Source organism: Oncorhynchus masou, chromosome 6, assembly GCF_036934945.1.
Source record: "Oncorhynchus masou masou isolate Uvic2021 chromosome 6, UVic_Omas_1.1, whole genome shotgun sequence".
Lineage (NCBI taxonomy): Eukaryota > Metazoa > Chordata > Actinopteri > Salmoniformes > Salmonidae > Oncorhynchus > Oncorhynchus masou.
Window position 1 is genome coordinate 50,212,919 of NC_088217.1, and position 22,193 is coordinate 50,235,111.

The 22,193-nt window shown below is 43.1% G+C and overlaps 1 protein-coding gene across 2 annotated transcripts; it reads left to right on the forward strand.

Moving 5' to 3' along the window:
- The first annotated feature begins 195 nt into the window (after nucleotides 1-195).
- Nucleotides 196-22,182, forward strand: LOC135542213 (bromodomain and PHD finger-containing protein 3-like). 2 transcript variants are annotated; one of them, XM_064969006.1, is made up of 13 exons: nucleotides 196-511; nucleotides 6,519-8,022; nucleotides 8,263-8,419; nucleotides 8,514-8,645; nucleotides 8,831-8,959; nucleotides 9,084-9,396; nucleotides 9,511-9,789; nucleotides 12,480-13,049; nucleotides 14,804-14,873; nucleotides 14,970-15,046; nucleotides 17,482-17,579; nucleotides 20,449-20,603; nucleotides 20,827-22,182. In XM_064969006.1, exons 2-13 carry the CDS (start codon nucleotides 6,533-6,535, stop codon nucleotides 21,020-21,022), a joined length of 3,666 nt encoding a protein of 1,221 aa, XP_064825078.1. In that variant the 5' UTR covers nucleotides 196-511; nucleotides 6,519-6,532; the 3' UTR covers nucleotides 21,023-22,182. The 2 variants fall into 2 exon arrangements, with proteins under 2 accessions (XP_064825078.1, XP_064825079.1); XM_064969007.1 differs by lacking the exon at nucleotides 12,480-13,049.
- Nucleotides 22,183-22,193: the final 11 nt, after the last annotated feature.

The following is a 22,193-nucleotide window of genomic DNA, read 5'->3' on the forward strand; positions in this document are numbered from 1 at the left end:
TGAAGACAAGGCGCGCAAAAGAGAGGTCGGGTAGTTTTTCTCAACGCTTTGCGATAATGTGTTGTCCCGTTCCAACTCGATGCAATGGGGTTTCTGTGTTGGCCAATCATAATCGAATGCGCGTAGTGTACGCGGTAAAATTAGGCTGTGCTAGTTTTTTTTTCTCTCCAAAGGGGCGTTTTTTTTCAAGCCATCTTGACTGAATATCTAGCTACATCCCAAGGTAGCTAGCTAGCTACATCAATCTGACACATCTTACGTTATTGTATGTACCATTTAGAGTAGCCATTTCAAGTTGAAGACGTCTAAATCACAGATATGTAAGCAGGTCGAGTTTGAGCATTTTGTCCGAAGTCACCATGGAGGACTGAAGTGCTGAAGATGACGCTGTCGCCCCTGAAATTACCGGGTAGCAATGGCATAGCTTGTTACTAGCATGTCGGTCGTATTTCAACGTTAGCTAACGTTATCTTTCTCTGGCTCGCGCATGTCATAGGATCACGTTAACAAGGTAAACACTTCCGACATTTTGGCTGACTTGTTTGTTTTTGCTTCATAAAATATGGCGCTCGTCATTTCGAGCTAAATGTGTCCTGTGCAAGCTAGCTATCAAATAGTAACGTTAGTTTGTTAAAACGTTAGCTAGCGTTAGAGTTGTGTTTGAAGGGTCCGTAGCCTGCGTACACATACGAGGACACACATTGCGGCATTCTAGCCGAAATGATACTTGTAGTTATGGACGGTGTTAACCCAGTTATGGTGCCACTGTTTTATAGGTTGCTTATCAGTTCACAATAATAGTGACTGCAAATGTTGTATGGATAAAATGGCTGACAGTCGGGTCGGTTTGGTGTTTAGCGCCCTGCAACCCAACTATGTGAGCAAAAAAATAGAAGATACGAGCAGTTGATTGGTTACATATAGAAGTGTGGAATATTCTCGAGCTGTGATTGGATGTAAACTAGGCTCTTAGTTAGATGTGTAGCATAGAAACTGCTGTCATTTTTCTTTTTTTAATCAGGCAAGTCAGTTAAGAACAAATTCTTATTTACAATGAACATTGGGTTAACAGCCTTGTTCAGGGGCAGAACGACAGATTTTTACCTTGTCAGCTCGGGGATTCGATCTTGCAACCTTTCAGTTACTGGGCCAATGCTCTAACCACTAGGCTATCTGCCGCTCCGTAATCATACCTCAGTGACTATAATAGCTATCAAATTGCCTTTAGTGTTTTTCTGATATGAAATGAATCTGTGATAATTTGTATGATTGCAAATCAGTAGGCCTAATGTCTCTTCTGCTTTGTGGCTATTGGTCATTTCCATGTGAAAGGTCCCAGGAGCACGAACATGTGAAGTTCACAAGAACATGTCAAATTGGGTGTCAAATGAAAGCTAAGGGTCTATCTCTTAGACTTTAAGGTATATATATTGTCTTCAGAGTATTCACACCCCTTGACTTATTCCACACTTTGTTGTGTTGGTCTGAATTTTAAAATTGATTAAATGTAGATGTTTTGTCACTGGCCCACACACAATACCCCACAATGTCAATGTGGAATTATGTTTTTTCGAAATTTTTACAAATGAATAAAAATGAAAAGCTGAAATGTCTTGAGTCAATAAGTATTTGACCCCTTTGTTATGGTAAGCCTAAATAAGTAAAGGAGTAAAAATGTGCTTAACAAGTCACAAGTTGCATGGTCACTCTGTGTGAAATAAGTTTATTTTTATTTTTTTATGAGTACCTCATCTCTGTACCCCACACATTAAATTATCTGTAAAGTCCCTCAGTAGAGCAGTGAATTTCAAACACCGATTCAACCACAAAGGCCAGGGATGTTTTCCAATGCCTTGCAAAAAAGGGCACCTATTGGTAGATGGGCAAATAAAAAAATTAAAAAAGCGGACATCGAATATATGTTTGAGCATGTTGAAGTTATTAATTACACTTTGGATGGTGTATCAAAACACCCAGTCACTACAAAGATACAGGCGTCCATCCTAACGCCGCTGCCGGAGAGAAAGGATGCCACTCAGGGATTTCACCATAAGGCCAATGGGTGACTTTAAAACTGAGATGGATCAACAAATTTGTATCTACTTCACAATACTAACCTAACTGACATAATTAAAAGAAGTCTGTACAGAATACAAATATTCCAAAACATACACCCTGTTTGCAGCAAGGCACGAAAGAAATACTGCAAAAAAATGTGTCAAAGCAATTCACTTTTTGTCCTGAATACAAATTGTCAAGTTTGAGGCAAATCCAATATATCACATTACTGAGTACCACTCTCCATATTTTCAAGCATATTTAAGGACTGCAGAGTTTTTCAGGAGAAAAAAAGAAACCGAATGGAACTAAGCACAGGCAAAATCCTAGAGAAAAAACCTGGTTCAGTCTGCTATCCACCAGACACTGGGAGATGAAATCACCTTTCAGCAGGACAGTAATCTAAAACACAATGCCAAATCTACACTGGAGTTGCTTACCAAGAAGACAGTGAATGTTCCTGAGTACAGGTTTGACTTAAATCTAGGGCAAGACCTGAAAATGGTTGTCTAGCAATGATCAATCAACAATTTGACAGAGCTTGATGAAGTTTGAAAATAATAATTCTGGTGTGGAAAGTTCTTGGACCCAGAAAAACTCAGCTCTAATCTCTGTCAAAGGTGCTTCCACAAAGTATTGACTCAGGGGTGTGAGTACTTATGTAAATGCGATATTATTGTATAAAATATAAATGCAACATTTAAATGTTTCATGAGCTGAAATAAAAGATCCCAGAATTGTTCAGTATGCACAAAAAGTTTATTTCTCTCCAATTTTGTGCACACATTTGTTTGTCCCTGTTAGTGAGCATCCTTTGCCAAGATAATCCATCCATCTGATGAGTGTGACATATCAAGAAGCTGATTAAACATTATGATCATTACACTGGTGCACCTTGTGCTGGTGACAATATAAGGCCATTCTAAAATGTGCAGTTTTTGTCACATAACACAATTCCACAGGTTTTGAGAGCTCGTGCAATTGGCATGTTGACTGCAGGAATGTCTGCCAAAGCGGTTTTAACTTATTTAAGTAGGCAAGCCAGTTAAGAACAATTTTTATTTTTACTGACAGCCTACCCCAGTCAAAACCCTAACAACACTGGGTCAATTGTGCACCTCCCTATGGGGATCCCAATCACAGCTGGTTGTGATACAGCTTGGAATCGATCCAGGGTCTTTAGTTATGCCTCTAGCACTGAGATGCAGTGCCTTAGACCACTGCACCACTCAGGAACCCTCTGTTGTCCATTTCTCTTCCATAAGCCACCTCCAATGTCGTTTTAGAGAATTTGGCAGTACGTCCAACCGGCCTCAACTGCAGACCATGTGTAACCACGTCACCCCAGGACCTCGACATCTCCTTTTGTGGGGAAAAACTCATTCTGATTCGCTGGGCCTGGCTCCCCAGTGGGTGGGCCTGGCTCCCCAGTGGGTGGGCCTGGCTCCCCAGTGGGTGGGCCTGGCTCCCCAGTGGGTGGGCCTGGCTCCCCAGTGGGTGGGCCTGGCTCCCCAGTGGGTGGGCCAGGCTCCCCAGTGGGTGGGCCTATGCCCTCCCGGACCCTTCCATGGCAACACCCCTGCCCAGACATGTGAAATCTATATATTAGGGCCTAATGAATTCATTTCACTTGACTGATTTCCTTATATGACCTGTAACTCAGTAAAATCGTTGAAATTGTTGCATATATATTTTTGTTCAGTATATTTCATTTTCATTACATTAGCAAATATTTCTAGAAACTTTTTCATTTTGTCATTATGGGTTATTATGTGTCGATGGGTGAGAATTATTATTATTTTTAAAATCCATTTTGAATTCAGGCTGTAATGCAACAAATGTGGAATAAGTCAAGGGGTATGAAGACACTATACATTGTTCAACCATTTTCAATCCCCAAAATTATAATGGAATAATTAAAGCCTTTGATTTCTTAGAAAACATCTACCAGAAAAAGTCTTAAATGTTATTAGAAATTAAACACAGCATTCTAAGGCGCAGCATTCTAAGGCACTGCATCTCAGTGCTAGAGGTGTTACTACAGACCCTGGTTCGATCCCGGGTTGTATCACAACTGGCCGTGATAGTGAGTCCCATAGGGCGGCGCACAATTGGCCCAGTGTTGTCCAGGTTAGGGGAGGGGTAGGCTGTCATTTATAAAATAAGAATTTGTTCTTAACTGACTTGCGTAGTTAAATAAAGGTTAAATAAAAATACCCTTGCCAACCAATACCAACAGTTAGATTAGTATATGTTTTTTTAGCCTTCTGTAAGTTTAAGAAACAGTGCCTTGTGTCTTTATCCTTTACCAAAAACCCACATATCTTTAAGATCATTTCAAATTTCTCTCCCTCATGATTTGGGAGGATAAAGAAAATTAACAGAAGTAACAAGTAAAAGTAGACGTATCAATTAGTCAGTTTTTACTAATACAAATGTAGTTTCTGAATTAGTAAGTGATTTAAACTCAATTCTGTTACTAAATCAGTAACAGAATTTCCCCAAACACAGAATTTCTGCAATTGATTTGGCCACAATGGGAATATCATAATAGTCACACCACATTTGGGTGACCTGTTACTGTCCTCCCTTCCACTGGCATATGTTCAGCAGAACTGTTTTCTTTCTCTTTCTGTCGTCTGGTGGTCAAAGCAAGAGTGTGAAAAGTCTGGACAACCACTCACTCACATACATTTTTCTTACTGGTACTTACCCCATGAGCCCCTCTTTCCATTTACTGTAACCAGGCCTTTCAACCACTGAGCACCGACGTCCACGGACGTTGAAAAGTAGTTGAAATTTGGTCAATCCACCCTGAACTTGATTTTAACATTTTGTTTTCAACATCCAACATCAGACGTCTGGACCGGCCTTGATTTGGCCCAAACATAGATGTCCGTGATTTGATCCGAAACATCTGAACCAATCATAGATGTCTAGTTTTCACAAGTTTGGACAGTAGAGTATAGTAGAGCACAGTACAGTTAAGAAAGTAGTATAGTACATTACAGTACAGTAGAACACAGTACAGTAAGGAAAAGTATAGTACAGTCATATAGAGTGGAGTAGAATTCTGTACTGTACACAGTAGAGCACACAAGCATGGGTAGGTTACACTATAATTATTTGTATTGAACTATACTTTACTGTACTCTACTGTATGGTATTGATCTGTACTCTACTTGACTATACTCCACTGTTCTGTACTGTGCTGTACTATGATCGCCAAACATGTGAAACGTAGAGGTCTATGATTGGTTCAGATTTCGTCCGGACCAACCAAATTTGGTGGTGTTTGGCCGCGGAGCTAATTAAAATAATAGCCAATGTGTAGAATAATACCCAAATATGCAAAGGAGGATATTAAATATTTCTACGTTTGTTTACTTATTTAGGCTACATCACCATGAACTATACATAATTATGTATTTCTGTATAGTACAGATCAGGGACCCATGTTGAAATTCCGTTTCTGCAATTCTGTTACCGGGTGTAAATCCACCTCACTTACTGTAGTTTAATTACCAAAGATATGTTTTCAAACTCAGGGTGTCATGTCATAGCAGACATCATTGAATCTTAACTCGGAGCAGATATTTAAGAGGTTTTTGAAAATGTCACGTAAAAAGCAAGGGAGATTTTACAGAAATTCTGTTACGAAACTTTGCATCTGCACAGTTCTTCCATTAAATGTTTTTGTAAAAAATGTCTGTGTAAAAGTTGCGAAGTTATATGGTTTGTTATACTTTGAAATGAATGTTTTTTTGTTTGGCATACATTTGAAATGTTTACCATGTTGTGCTGCTGTCATGTTGTGTTGCTACCGTGTTGTTGTCATGTTGTGTTGCAACCGTGCTGTGTTGTCATGTGTTGCTGCCTTGCTATGTTGTTGTCTTAGGTCTCTTTATGTAGTGTTGTGTTTCTTGTCGTGATGTGGGTTTTGTCCTATATTTTTATTGAATTATTTATTTTTAATCCCAGCCCCCGTCCCCCGCAGGAGGTCTTTTGATAGGCCGTCATTGTAAATAAGAATTTGTTCTTAACTGACTTGCCTAGTTAAATAAAGGTTAAATTAAAAAAAAAAAAAAATCTGAGTCTCAGTACAATTACCGTTGAATTGCCCTATTTTGACCAGAAAATGTAATGTGCCTGTTCCTGTGAATCTCTCTTGCACAAACTTGCAGCAGGCTATAGCACTGGTGAGTGCATTAGCTACTGTATGTTGATAAGTTGGTGTTTGACTGTTTCAAATCTACTCTGGTGGGTTGTCTTCCTTATCTCACATACATCTAAGTTATAGTCTCTCTATCCTAATGTGCTATGTAATCATCATTCATGACATTTCAAATGAAGGATACCTTCTAATTAGTTCCTCGATTGACTTAGTGTGCAATTCAGAATTGAACAACAGATTTGTTTTCTCTTTCTTTTTTTGCATAACTCCACCCTCTCCATTCTAGGAAACTAGACCCCCATGAGGAGGCTGCGGAGGCGGGGATGCAGTGCTGGAGAAGTTGGGCTTGAGATGGGCCGGGGCCGGGGAAGGGGAAGGGGCAGGGTCTCCAGTGTTCGGCCGCGGCCGCCTTCCCCCTACAGACTGCAACTATCTCCATCTAGAGAGACTTTGACCTATGCTCAGGCCCAGAAGATGGTGGAGGTGGACCTGGATGGAAGGCTTCACAGGATCAACATCACAGACCCTCTGCCAGTCATCACAGAGGACGAGATGATGGCTCAGGACATTGTTGAGTGCAACAGTAACAAAGAAAACAGCGAACAAACCCAGAGCAGAGCCAGACCAGGGCGCAAACCTCCCAACCCAAAGGGCCGCAGGAGGGAGAGCAAAACCTCATCTCACCTGAGCCGACGTTCTGGCGGTCAGCAACACACGCAAAGCCAAACCGATCCTTCCCAGCACCCTTCCCACCAAAGCCCTCTCCCTGAGCCCACCTTCCGCGTGCTGGACTCCCTGTGTCCTTCAGCCGCACCTCCCCTCCCTGCGGCCTACTACAGGTTCATAGAGAAGTCAGGAGAGGAGCAGGACTGTGAGGCAGAGTATGACATGGACGAGGAGGACCTGGCCTGGCTGGAGATGGTCAACCAAAAGAGGGTGTCTGATGGCCACGCCTCCGTCTCCCCGGATACCTTTGAGCTGCTGATCGACCGTCTGGAGAGGGAGTCCATCCTGGAGTCACGGAGCCAGGCCCTGTCCCAGAGTGCCATAGACGAGGATGCCTTCTGCTGCGTCTGCCTGGACGACGAGTGTCTCAACAGCAACGTCATCCTGTTCTGTGACATCTGCAACCTGGCCGTCCACCAGGAGTGTTACGGTGTGCCCTACATTCCTGAGGGCCAGTGGCTGTGCCGCTGCTGTCTGCAGTCCCCCTCGCGCCCCGTGGACTGTGTGCTCTGCCCCAACCGGGGAGGTGCCTTCAAACAGACTAGTGATGGACGCTGGGCCCACGTAGTCTGTGCCATATGGATCCCAGAGGTGTGCTTTGCCAACACGGTGTTCCTGGAGCCTGTGGAGGGGGTGAACAACATCCCCCCAGCCCGTTGGAAGCTCACCTGCCACCTGTGCAAGCAGAAAGGCTGGGGCGCGTCCATCCAGTGCCACAAGGCCAACTGTTACCGGGCCTTCCATGTCACCTGTGCCCAGAAGGCTGGCCTCTTCATGAAGATCGACCCGGTCCGAGAGACCGGGGTCAACGGAACCACCTTCTCTGTAAAGAAAACTGCCTTCTGTGAGAATCACTCCCCGGTCGGGTTAAGGCGAGATGGGTCTGGTGATGTGGAGGGGAGGCTGGTGGGAGGAAGGGGGAACAGAGGTCAAAGGTCATACACTCAGAGCCCCTTGGCCCTACCCAGTAAAAAGACTCCCAAGGGCCAGAAGAAGAAGAAAGGTCAGACAACCCGTCGCTCCGCTGTGCCTGTGCTGCTTGTGCCTCAGATCCCCTCTCACAGGTCAGCCCTCCCACACCCCTTCTACCAACACAACACTCCCAGTAGAATTCTTCTCTTTTGTCTTCTTACTACCGGTATATTTGCTTTGAGTGATCTTCAGTTTAGAGAGCACATTTTTATAGCCTAATAATAATGTATGTTTAATGGAACAGTACAACTGCCTTGTAGTAACTATTAATACACTATCTATACAGTGGAAAGATGCCAAAATATGAATAACAGTTATTGCAATGTGAACAGGCTGAACAAGATTTGCACTGGGGTTGCTGTCCAGAGGAAGAACCAGTTCATGCAGAGGCTTCACAACTACTGGCTGCTGAAACGTCAATCCCGAAACGGCATGCCTCTCATCCGGCGCCTGCACTCGCATCTGCAGGCTCACAAGACTGCTGAGCAGGTCAGGAAAATACGGGGGGGGGGGGACGACTTAACGTCAATTATAGATCTTGTGTTGATAGTGAAATGTAAAATGTGTGTTTGCGTGTGTTCAGAGGGAGCCTGATGAGAAGCTTAGTGCGGCAAGGGAGGAGCTACGGTACTGGCAGAAGTTGCGGCAGGACCTGGAGAGAGCCCGGCTCCTGGTGGAACTCATTCGCAAGAGAGAGCGACTAAAGAGAGAGCAGGTACTTTTGTCAGTCGGGGGAGGCCATGATTTTACATACTGTATAATCATGAGTCACCATTTGCATATGACGTATGAAAATAATGCATTTTTACCATCACTGTATCTGTCTAATTGCTTTCCTTAAATTACTCTGCACTCTTTCATATGACCTCTTTCTCTCCCCCTCTTTCATTCTCCCTGCAGATGAAACTTCAACAGGCTGCTCTGGAGCTGAAGTTGACCCCTGCGTTAATACTGCTGCGCTCCACCCTCGACCAGCTTCAGGAGAAGGACACGGCGCAGATCTTCTCCCAGCCTGTGAATCTAGCAGAGGTTAGTAGAGTTAGATAAGATTAGATTGGTCTTTTTTTGCATTGCTTTACAATTCAGCCTCTAGCAATGCTTTTCTCACCTTCTTTCTTGAAAAGTTTGTTCACTTTTATGTTTTTAATTCAAGGTCCCGGACTATCTGGAGTTCATCTCCAAGCCCATGGACTTGTCCAGCATGCGTGCCAAACTGGAGGCCCATGCTTACTGCTCCATTGCAGACCTGGAGGGCGACTTCAACCTCATGGTGTCCAACTGCCTGAGGTACAACTCAAAGGAGACCGCATTCCACCGAGCCGCCCTGCATCTGCGGGAGGTGGGAGGGGCCGTCCTCCGCCACGCCCACAGACAGGCCCAGAGCATCGGGTTGGACCCCAGCACGGGCATGCACCTCCCAGACTTCCCCAACATGCACGGCTTCTACCAATGCACCTGGGAGGACGGTGAGCACAGCTCACAGGTTGGGTTGGCTGTGGAATGGCGTTCAGAGAATAAAGCTTCACAATCATAACTCATGTCTGTCTTCTCTTTCTCCTCTTTTTGTGTTCTCTCTACAGTGGACTCTCTCCTGGACCCAGACAACAGGCTCCACCTGTCCACAGAGGAGCAGCTGAAGGCCCTGCTGGAGAAGCTGGACATGGTGACGTCCATGCGCTCCAGTGGAGGGAGAACCAAACGCATCCGGCTGTTGCGCAGAGAGATCAACACGATCGGACACAAGCAGCAGCGCTCACAGTCTCTCAACGGGAAAGAAGAAGAAGTCGAGGAAGAGGAAAAGGGAGAGAAGGGCAATGTGGAGAACGGTCCGTTAACATCAGCCTCTACCCCGGGGACAGGTAAGAGAAGAGATTTACTTTTATTGTTGCTTTCCAACCCTACTAATCTTTCTAGAATTGATGTGTTAGTCAAATTATTGATTTGTTGTTGTGCAATTCTGATTTTATTACCCTAAAGCAGGTATTCCCAAACTGGGTGAGGTACGCGCAATGCCGTCGAGGGTACGCCAAATAAAAATGTGATTCACAATTATTTGTGTATAAAAAATAAAAAAATGTCTGCACATTTTCAACAGTACATTTATATTTTCCAACGGGGCTATACATTTGGGTGAGGTTTTCTTCTCACCTGAGTAGCCTTGTTTCATTGGCAAAATGTTTATTAAACCATCTAGTGTTCAGCGAAATAACAACACAATGTCAAATACAGGTAGCCTAGTCAAATAATCAACATCCAATCACATTAACTGTTACTCTCTCGTGGGAAACCTTCACTCTTGCGCAGACATTTATAAACAAAACATGACAATTTTGAGCGAGAATAAAGATGACTTTCGAGTAGTAAGACATGTATGAAAGCAACAGATACCATTAATTAGAAGGGGCTAGAAGCGTCTTATGGTGAGCTACTGAGTGGCTAGCACAGGCAAGACCCATACTATTGTGGAGGACTTCATTCTTCCTGCTGCCGCGGATATGACTGGGACATTGCTGGGGGAAAAGGCCAAAAAAACTATACAGAGACAATGCCTTTAACAAGCAACACTGTTTCACAACACATCATTGACATGGCAGGTGATGTTTTGAAACAATTACTGCTTCACATACAAGCCAGTGAATTATATGCGTTACAGCTGGATGAGTCAACAGACAAGGCGTGCCTGGCGCAGCTCCTGGTATATGTCCGTTGCGTTTATGGGGTGTCAATTAAGGAGCACATCCTCTTCTGCAAACCATTGGAAACCAGGACAACATGAGAGGATATTTTTAAAGTACTGGACAGCTTAGTGACATCAAATGGACTTTGGTGGTCAGGATGTGTTGGTATCTGTACTGATGGCGCAAAAGCCATGACAGGGGGACATAGTGGAGTGGTAACGTGCATGCAAGCAGTTTCTCCCGACGCCACTTGGTTGCACTGCAGCATCCACCGAGAGGCTCTTGCTGCCAAGGTAATACCTGAACGCTTGGAAGACGTTTTGGACACTACGGTGAGGACACTAAAGCAAGGCCCCTGAACTCTCATGTATTTTCTGCATTATGTAATGATATGGGCAGCGACCATGTAACGCTTTTACAACATACAGAATGTGCTGGTCATCAAGGGGCAAAGTATTGACATGTTTTTTATTTTTTTATTTTAGAGATGAGCTTAAAGTTTTCATTACTGATTAAGAAGTTGGAGCTCTTTTCTGTCTGCATTAACAAGGACAACACACAGGTCTTTCCATCATTGTATGTCTTTTTTGTGTGCAAATTAACTCAAGCTTACGGACCGTGTCAAATGTGATATAGAGAAGCACCTGAGTGAGCTGGGTGCGCAATTACGCAGGTACTTTCCTGAAATGGATGACACAAACAACTGGATTCGTTATCCCTTTCATGCCCTGCCTTCAGTCCACTTACTGATATCTGAACAAGAGAGCCTCGTCGAAATTACAACAAGCGGTTCTGTGAAAATTTAATCAGAAGCCACTGCCAGATTTCTGGATAGGGCTGCGCTCAGAGTTTCTTGCCTTGGCAAATCGCGCTGTTAAGACACTGATGCCCTTTGCAACCACGTACCTATGTGAGAGTGGATTCTCTGCCCTCACTAGCATGAAAACTAAATACAGGCACCGAATGTGTGTGGAAAATGATTTATGACAGACTCTCCAATACAACCCAACATTGCAGCGTTATATGCACCTTTTCAAGCACACCCTTCTCATTAACCTGTGGTGAGTTATTCAACATTTTTGATGAACAAATAAGGTTTTATATGTAAAATGGCTAAATAAAGAGATTTTGTTGTAATGTTTGAGTCACTCAAATATCACATGAATAAACATTAGACATGGCAAAATGTATAGAATTGCAAGAAAATGTCTGAGTGAAAAGTTTGGGAACCCCCTACCCTAAAGCATGAAACACACAGAGAATCTCACTGCCGATAGACTGCCGACAGGTACTTATCACAGTGGGAGGCTGGTCCTTCTCTTGCTACAACAAAAGCGGTACCTGCTGTGTGCCGATCCGGCAGCGACGAACCTACCGATTCTACTTGTAGAATGGCAATGCTCGTCAGTGGCTAACCACTTGACTTTGAGCCAATCAGAGAGCACAAACTCCCATGTGGGGGAACCAAAAATATATACATCTAACGTTAGCTAGCTAACTAAACATTTGTCTATGGGCTGGCACTGACAGCATGGGATTATGGTGAATTCAATTGTTTCTTCGTCATCTGGCTAGGTGGCCATCTGGCTAGTAACAACAAGGGCTTTCTACAAAATAGCAACATTAGTGCAGATAGCTTGGAATCTAGACCATAGGCAATAAACATGGATATGCATTGCCAAACAACGCTACTGCCACCTTCTGGTTTGGAGTATTTTGACAAGGCTGAGTGGCTGACGACTTCAAGATCTTTGCTGTGTGAATACAAAAGAGATTATTTGCCCACACAATGTTGGTAGTCAAACATTTGACAATCCTACCGGTGTGTCTGAGCTTTAACAAAGTGATAAATGCATGTTTCCTTCTTGTAGATGACTCTCCACCAACACTAGAGCCTTCATGCCCAGTGTCGTCCCCACTGCCAGGCGATGCCCCGCCTGAACCACCCTTACTGGGCCTAGTGACCACAGGGCGAAGGTCACCAGGGCGCTCCTACAAGCGCCAGAGATCCTCCCGTAGTGGGGGCAATGGGCGGAGTGATGATGATGCTGAAGTTGGGGAGACACCGACACCGTGCAAACAGGAGGAGGCTTCTCAAGAGGTCTCTCCTTTGGAAACTCCCAGTCCTCCCATTAACGCCTGTCCTTTGGTTGGAGTTGGCCGTCGTACATCGGTTCTGTTCAAGAAAGCTAAAAATGGAGCAAGACTCGCAAAGAACAAGGCGGCACAGTTACAGAACAGACGGACCACTGAGGGTAAAACCAATGGCTTGGACCGTACCCCCACCATTCCAAAACCTCCCAGTGTGACCGCCCTCACCAACCCTGCCCCTCCCCCCACACCACCCACACCCTCCTCACCGTCATCCCACCACCTGAGATCCAGAGGGTCCAACTCTGACGGCGAGGCAGACAAGCCCCTCCATCTCGTCAAAGAGGATGGTAGATACAAAACATTTAATTTACATTTGCTCTGTCATTTCATTCGAGCTCTCTTTCGTATCGTCTGAGATCCCCAAAGATTGGAATGCTGCCGCGGGCATCCCCCTCTTCATAGGGGGAGACACTCTAGACCCAAACTGTTATAGACCTATATCCATCCTGCCCTGCCTTTTCTAAAATCTTCGAAAGCCAAGTTAACAAACAGACCATCGACCATTTCGAATCCCACCGTACCTTCTCCACTATACAATCTGGTTTCCGAGCTGGTTATGGGGGGACCTCAGCCATGCTCAAGGTCCTAAGCGATATCATAACCACCATCGATAAAATACTGTGCAGCCATCTTCATCGACCTGGCAAAGGCTTTCGACTCTGTCAATCACCGTATTCTTATTGGCAGACTCAATAGCCTTGGCTTCTCAAATGACTGCCACGCCTGGTTCACCAACTACTTCTCAGATAGAGTTCAGTGTGTAAAATCGGAGGGCCTGTTGTCCGGACCTCTGGCAGTCTCTATGGGGGTGCCACAGGGTTTAATTCTCGGGCCGGCTCTTTTATCTGTATATATCAATGCTGCTGGTGATTCTCTGAACTACCTCTGTGCAGACGGCGCCATTCTGTATACATCTGGCCCTTTGGACACTGTGTTAACAAACCTCCAAACAAGTTTCAATTCCATACAACACTCCTTCCGTGGCCTCCAACTGCTTTTAAATGCTAGTAAAACTAAGTGCATGCTCTTCAACCGATTGCTGCCCGCACCCTCCCGCCCGACTAGCATCACTACTCTGGACGGTTCTGACTTAGAATATGTGGACAACTACAAATACTTAGGTGTCTGTAAACTCTCCTTCCAGACTCACATTAAGCATCTCCAATCCAAAATAAAATCTAGAATCGGCCTCCTTTTTCGCAACAATGCATCCTTCACTCATGCTGCAAAACTGACTATCCTACCGATCCTTTACTTCGGCGATGTCATTTACAAAATAGCCTCCAACACTCTACTCAGCAAATTTGATGCAGTCTAACACAGTGCCATCTGTTTTGACACCAAAGCCCCATATACTACGCACCACTGCGACCTGTATGCTCTCGTTGGCTGGCCCTCACTTCATATTCATCGCCAAACCCACTGGCTACAGGTCATCTATAAGTTTTGCTAGGTAAAGCCCCGCCTTATCTCAGCTCACCGGTCACCATAGCAACACTCACCCGTAGCACACGCTCCAGCAGGTATATTTCATTGATCATCCCCAAAGCCAACACCTCATTTGGCCGCCTTTCCTTCCAGTTCTCTGCTGCCATTTACTGGAACTTTAAGCATCAGCTGTCAGAGCAGCTTACCGATCACTGTACCTGTACACAGCCAATGTATAATGCTAAATTGTAATTATTTTGCCTCTATGGCCTATTTATTGCCTTACCTCTCCTACTCTTCTACATTTGCTTACACTCTACATAGATTTTTCTATTGTGTTATTGACTGTACGTTTGTTTATGTGTAACTCTGTGTTGTTGTTTTGTCGCACTGCTTTGCTTTATCTTGGCCAGGTCGCAGTTGTAAATGAGAACTTCTCAACTGGCCTACCTGGTTAAATAAAAAAGAAAAGCTGTATGTGGTTGTATTAACAAGTTATTACTTATTATAAAGGAAAACATGTCTTCACCCTTTATTTGTGAGGGTTGAATATGGGAAGAGAGGGTAGATAATAATGATGACTACATCAATTAACGGAATTTGTATTCTCTAGGCTTGACAAATGGGCTAGGAAAGCACAAAGAGGACTCCTCAGACCCACCATCCAATGACCAAAAACACAGGTGAGAATCTCTCTGAACACCCGATGCTCTGATTTGCAAGGTGGAATATATTCAGAAATAACATGCATCTTCCCTTTGTTCTGTCTATGGATGTAGTGCCCCCCTGCTACCCAAACGCAGTCGTGGTAAACCAGCTCTGGCTAAAGTCCCAGAGAGGCAGAATGGAGGCTCAGGTGAGTGTGTCCATGCACCACATACCTTAGGGTCAGACATAATAGCTATGATTTCGCAAATATGGATGTATACAGTCGGGTGGAAAATGATTGGCACCCTTGATAAAGATGAGCAAAAAATAAAGAATACAAATACCAAGCTATATTGTATGCTACATTTTTTTGGGGGGGAAATTATATTATTTTATACTAATACAATTGCTCCGAGAAAAAGTAATACTTTTTTTCTCTCTCAAAGATAGGGATCAACATGATTGCCACCTCTCTAAAGAGTTATAAATCAAATCTGCATTAACATTCTACTTTTTAAATTTAATCTCAGTTTAAGGATCCGTATTGTGGTCTTCCATGGCTTCTTGTTTCACTGGAAACTAAAAATGAGATAACACCCATGTAAAATCCCTTTGTCAACCATCCCCATGGGAACTTACAAATGAAAAGAGAAAAATGTTGGTTGACCTTCAGGCAAAACATTCTTTTGCTATTAAAACAATAATACACTTATTAAAGGTCAACTTCCCATGAAAACCAACTTCTCCTTTTGAAAATGGCCTGTTGCATCTATATGAGTCAGAAACATTTATTCTAGTTTCAAAATTGGCTACAAAGTTTAAATAGGATGATTTTGGTCATCATGTCAGTCTCGTCTGCATCATGATTTACTTGAGGGTTTGAGTTAAAATTATGTCAACAATTCATGCCCCTTTTGCCTATAAAGACGTAGGGGGCACCGTGTTTTCTGGGAAAAACTGGGCAAGTTCGCTTTGCATGGCCCAGTGCCCGGAGCGGGTGCAGACCTCATCTTAGGAGCACCAATGGAATGGTCGAAAATGAGCAGACCCGGCGCACCAGGCCATGCAAAACAAATTCCACAAACAACACGAGTATCTTTTGCAGTAGCTTGACGTGCAATGCTCATGTCCTACCCATGCCTGCGACGTTTAGGCCCTACCATACCCAGGCCCGATTGCTTCTGCCAAATGTACGACCCAAATCAGAAATAACTTCCTCCTTTAGTAAATCCATGACTTGCTCCTCTCTGTCTGTCACTCGCTCCCGAGGTGCAAGCCCTGCGTCGCCATAGCAACGTCTTCGCTTGGGCTGCTCTGCTCAATGAAGAGAGATGAAGGAGTAGTTAGCTGTAGCTACTTATCGTCATTCTAAACTCTGACAAAACTCAAGGAACTTCTCTCCTGTCTTATGTTTGACGAGGTGGAAGCACTTTTGACACCACGTTATGATCTTAGTCAGAGCGTGAGGAAATGGCTCTGCTTCAAAATGCTAGTGATCAATTTAGTGATACATTGCCCGTACCCTAGTTATCGATGGAGAACAAAAACCCAGGCCTTACCCGGCCCTAACACGGTGCATAATGTCGGGGTCTGTCAGGCTTGGGTTGGATAGCAGAGCACTAATGCACATATTGATCAAGAAATGGCTACTCTAGTGAAAATGGTTCTTCCGTAGAAGTTGTTCAACAATCAGATGTCCAGGAAAGGTATTACAGCCAATGCTAGCTACAAGTTTTGCAGGAAGTAAGACCGTGCCTGGAGTTGGTTCCACTAGCTAGCTACATTATTTGATTAGACTAGCGAGTAGCAAGGCGTTGTAGAACAAGTGTCTTAAGAAACATATTCCAGACACTAGTTCTTGCGATCTTGGCATAGCTGTGATTTGACAGAGAAATATCAGCTAGCTAACATGAGATAGAAAAAAAGCCTTTGAGAGCAACCAACAAATGTAAAGGCCAGGAGTTTGCTAAACGCATTGGCACTTGGAATGAACCGGTGCTATGGTCAGATGACATGAAAATTGAGCTCTTTGGCCACGCACACCAGTGGTGGGGTTGATGTGGGAAGAAAAAAATTATGCAGAAAATAACCTCATACCTACTGGAAAATATGGTGGTATTTGATGTTCTGGGGCTATTTTGCTTCTGGTGGTCCTGGGACCCTTAAGGTCAATTGCATCATGAACTTTACCAAGTACCAGGACATTTTAGCCCAAAACCCTGTTGCCCCTGCCAGGAGGCTAAAACTTAGCCGGAATTGGACCTTCCAGCAAGACAATAACCCCTAGTACACATTCAATTCCACAAAGAAATGTAAGATTTGGTATGGAAGAATAGCTTAAGATGCGTTCTACAATCTCATAAAACATTTTAGAAGAAGGTTCAGTGCCGTTATCATCGCATGGGGAGTTTTGCAGAGTATTGAAAACGGTGGTGCCAATTTTGAATTTTGACCCCCTATCTTTTGAAAATGATTTTTTTGTATTACTTAAACAAAATCTCTCTCTGAGCAGTTGTACAATTTATTTTATACTAATATTATTTATTTTAGTCTTTTTTTGCTCATCTTTATCAAGGGTGCCAATCATTTTGAATTCATGATATAAAAAAAAAAATCCATGTCATCCCTTGTCTTTGTCCTCAGGGATGAGTATTCTTTTGCCCTTTGAAAGTCAGACAGAGCTCACACCACTGGACTTGGTCTGGGCTAAGTGTCGTGGATATCCATCATACCCAGCAATGGTGAGATAACATGAGTTATGTTATTAATTCATTGCATGTACCTACAGTGCCTTCAGAAAATATTCACAACCCTTCACTCTTTCCACATTTTGTTGTTACAGCCTCATTTTAAAATGAATTACATTTAGATTGTGTCACTGATCTACAAACAATAGCCATAATGTGAAAGTGTGTGAAATTATGTTTTTAAATTATGATTTTTTATTTTTACAAATAAATAAAAAATGAAAAGCTTAAATGTCTTGAGTCAATAAATATTCAACCCCTTTGTTTATGGCAAACCTAAAAAAAAAATATATATATATAACATTTGGTTGCAAATGTATAAAGAAAATACAACTGAAATATCACATTTGCATAAGTATTCACACCCTTTACTCAGTACTAAGTTGAAGCACCTTTGTCAGCGATTAGGTATGCTATTAGTCTTTTTAGGTGTGACGCTACAAGCTTTGCACACCTGTATTTGGGGAGTTTCTCCCATTCTTCTATACAAATCCTCTCAAGCTCTGTCAGGTTGGATGAGGAGTGTCGCTGCACAGCTATTTTCAGGTCTCTCCAGAGATGTTTGATCGGGTTCAATTCCGGGCTCTGGCTGGGCCACTCACGGACATTCAAGAGACTTGTCCTGAAGCTACTTGTGCTTTTTCTTGGCTGTGTGCTTAGGGTTGTTGTCCTACTCACCCTAATCTGAGGTCCAGAGCGTCCTGGAGCAGGTTTTCATAAAGTATCTCTCTGTACTTTGTTCTGCTCATCTTTCCCTCAATCCTGACTAGTCTCCCAGTCCCTGTCGCTGAAAAACATCCCCACAGCATGATGGTGCCACCACCATGCTTCACTGTAGGGATGGTGCTAGGTTTCCTCCAGACTTGGCATTCAGGCCAATCTTGGTTTCATCAGACCAGAGAATGTTGTTTCTCATGTTCGTAGAGTCCTTTAGGTGCCTCCAAGTGGGCTGTCATGTGTCTTTTACTGAGGGGTGGCTTCCGTCTGGACACTCTACCATAAAGGCCTGATTGGTGGAGGGCTGCAGAGATGGCTGTCCTTCTGGAAGGTTCTCCCATCTACACAGAGGAGCTCTGTCAGAGTGATCATCGGGTTCTTGGTCACCTCCCTGACTAAGGCCCATCTCCGGCGATTGCTCAGTTTGGCCGGGCGACCAGCTCTAGAAAGCGTCTTGGTCATTCCAAATTTCTTCCATTGAAGAATGATGGAGGCCACTCTGTTCTTGGGGACCTTCAATGCTGCTGAAATGTTTTGTTACCCTTCCCCAGATCTGTGCCTCGACACAACCCTGTCTCTGAGCTCTACAGATAATTACTTCGACCTCATGGCTTGGTCTTTGCTCTGACATTCACTGTCACATAGCAACGGGTCTGAATACTTATGTAAATAAGCTATTTCTGTTTTTTTTTATTTCATACATTTGCACAAATTTTTAAAAACATGTTTTCTCTTTGTCAAATATTTAATACATTTCAGAATAAGTCAAGGTGTCTGAATACTTTCCGCATGAACTCTCTCTGTGTGCGATAATGGTGTGTAACATGATTTTTGAATGACTACCCCATCTCTGTACCCCACGCATACAATTATCTGTAAGTTCCCTCAGTCGAGCAGTGAATTTCAAGCACAGATTCAACTACAAAGACCAGGGATGTTTTGTCAATGCCTTGCGAAGAAGGGCACCTATTGGTAGATGGGTAGATATCCCTTTGAGCATGGTGAAATTATTAATGACACTTTGGATGGTGTATCAATACACTCAGTCACTACAAACATACAGGTGTCCTTCCTAACTCTATTGACGGAGAGGAAGGAAACCACTCAGGGGTTTCACCATGGTGATTTTCAACCAGTTACAGAGTTAAATGGCTGTGATAGAACTGAGGAGGGTTCAAAAAGATTAGTTATTCCACAATACTAACCTAAATGTGAAAAGTGAAAAGAAGGAAGCGTGTACTGAATAAAACATCTTCCAAAACATGCATCCTGTTTGCAATAAGGCACTAAAGTAATACTGCAAAAAAAATGTGGCAAATACAACACATCACAGAGTTCCACTCCCCATATTTTCAAGCATGGTGGTGGCGCCATCAGGTTATGGGTATGCTTGTCACCCGCAAGGACTAGGGAGTTTTTTTTAGGATTAAAATAAAAAGTCCCAGAGGTAAACCTGGTCTGCTTCCAACACATTGTGAGACAAATCCACATTTCAGCAGGTCAATAACCTAATATGCAAGGCCAAACTGGAGATACTTGTCAAGACAACATTGAATGTTTCTGAGGGGCTTAGTTACAGTTTACTTAAATCGACTTGAAAATATATGGCGAGACTTGAAAATAGCTGTCTAGCAATAATCAACAACCAACGTGACAGAGCTCGAAGAATTCTAAAAAGCATAATGAGCAAATATTGTACAATCCAGGCGTGGAAAGCTCTTAGAGACTTGCCCAGAAAGACTCACAGCTGTAATTGCTGCCAAAGGTGATTCTAATATGTATTGACTCCGGTGGTTGAATACCTATGTAATAAAAATATATTCTTATTTTGTCCATTTAATTTTAAAAATAATGTACATTCTTCCACAAGGACAAGAGTATTTTGTGTAGATCGTTGTCCCAACATGGCAATTAAATACATTTTAATCGTAATTTGTCACACAACAAAATTTGAGTGTAAAAATGAGTGTGAACACTTTCTGAAGGCACTGCAATAGACTTGGCTTGATTTTCAAGAGTTTTTGGTTTGGCACACGTAACGGTTGACAAGTTACCATCTTTTAGATGTCGTTGAGTTTGACTTTACCAGTTGTTGTTGTAGCACAGAGAGTAACCGGATACATAAACCGCCAATTGATTTCCCCAGGTTGTTGACCCTGACATGCCTCAGGAAGGGCTTCTTCACAACGGCATCCCCATCCCCGTGCCTCCTGGGGACGTGCTCAAACTAGGGGAGCGGAGGCAGAAAGCGACAGGGGAGAGGCACTACCTCGTGCTGTTCTTCGACACCAAAAGGACCTGGTAAGAAAGTAAAGATGAGTGTTCTGCTGAATGACAAGTCACATAGTATCTGGATAGTTGATGTGTGTGTCTATTGATTCCCTGCTATTGTATCCACAACAACAACAAAAAAACATTCCTTACCCTAGAACACTTTAATGGGTCCAGGAAAATAGAGCTGGTCTAAAGAGGTTTCCTTCCTATTGTATTTGTTGTTCTGTTGAACCTTCTTGCTGCTCTTCAGGCAATGGCTCCCACGGGACAAGCTGCTGCCCATGGGGATGGATGACACAGTGGACAAACTGCGGCTGATGGAGGGCAAGAAGCCCAGCGTCCGCAAGTCTGTACACACGGCATACGACCGTGCCATGATACACCTGAACCACGTTATGAACCACGCCAAGGGGAACCTCAGTTTCAACCCCTCCAATTTCATATGAAGGATTTTTATCAGTGTGCAAATCCACCGTAATCTGTCTGGTTCGGAGGGATCAAACCAATAACAAAGAGCTTGAGTGAGAGAAGAACGACCCTGTCTTCATTAATTCACCAGATGGTGGACATGGAATTTGAGTGGTTTGATATACTTAAGTGAGTGATGGTCTGGTTGACTCTCATCTCTTCGGGTGAACATTATCATTTTGGAATTTGGGGGAAATGTGAGAGGAGTTCCTAAGACATGATAAAATGTGATTATTCATTGTGATTTTAGTTTTGGACTTTTACACAACCACTCCGTTGCAATGAGTCTAGTGATATTATGGTTGTTTTAGGCCAAGTGAATCAAGAAAATACATAGTATTTGTTTTATCCTCAAGGGATTTGCTAGATTCAAAGCATATTCAGATTGTATTTGTCATTGAAATACCATGCTTCTTAAACATATTTTTACACATTGTGAAGGATTTTTTTTTTTTAATATGAAGTGAAAATTGTGTGCTTGTTGCAGCTATTTGATGGAACATGAGGACTTTTGAATGGGAACATGAGGACTTTTGAATGTCTAGCCAGGACAATGGAGATGATGCTGTTTCTCACCGGTCATGTCAGCGGTCACTGCAACCACTTTATTTTTAACAAGGTCAATAACTTGGCGAAATATTATTTGCAAACCCTCCAATGACTTGAAAAGCACAATCTGTTAGTTAGAAAAGGTTTCTAGAACATATGAGCTGTGAAGCCATAGGTATATATATATATAAAAAAGTGATAACTCTTATGTGCATGTGTAGAAGCATATGCACATCATGTTGTATATATGTAAATGTCTGTGTTTATAATACACAAAGTAATTTAAGGAATGCAAAAAATCTAATTAGATTTTAATTTACATCGTGTGACAATTTGAAAGTGTTATTTAAAAATAAATACGGAAAGAGATCTGAAGCTCTGTAGCTATTTGTATCAGTGACAATACTTAGATATCAGAGAATGTGGTCAGTTGGCACAAAACCCTGTAATTGTGTCAGCATAAAAGTGCACCAGCCTCCTAAACTGAGGTGGCAGAGGACTTCTGGATCTTGTCATTTGAATTGTACCACAAGATCTACAATCTCTGAAATGATATTTTATCACAAGAAATAAATTGTTTTAAATGGTTGTTTGTTCTCA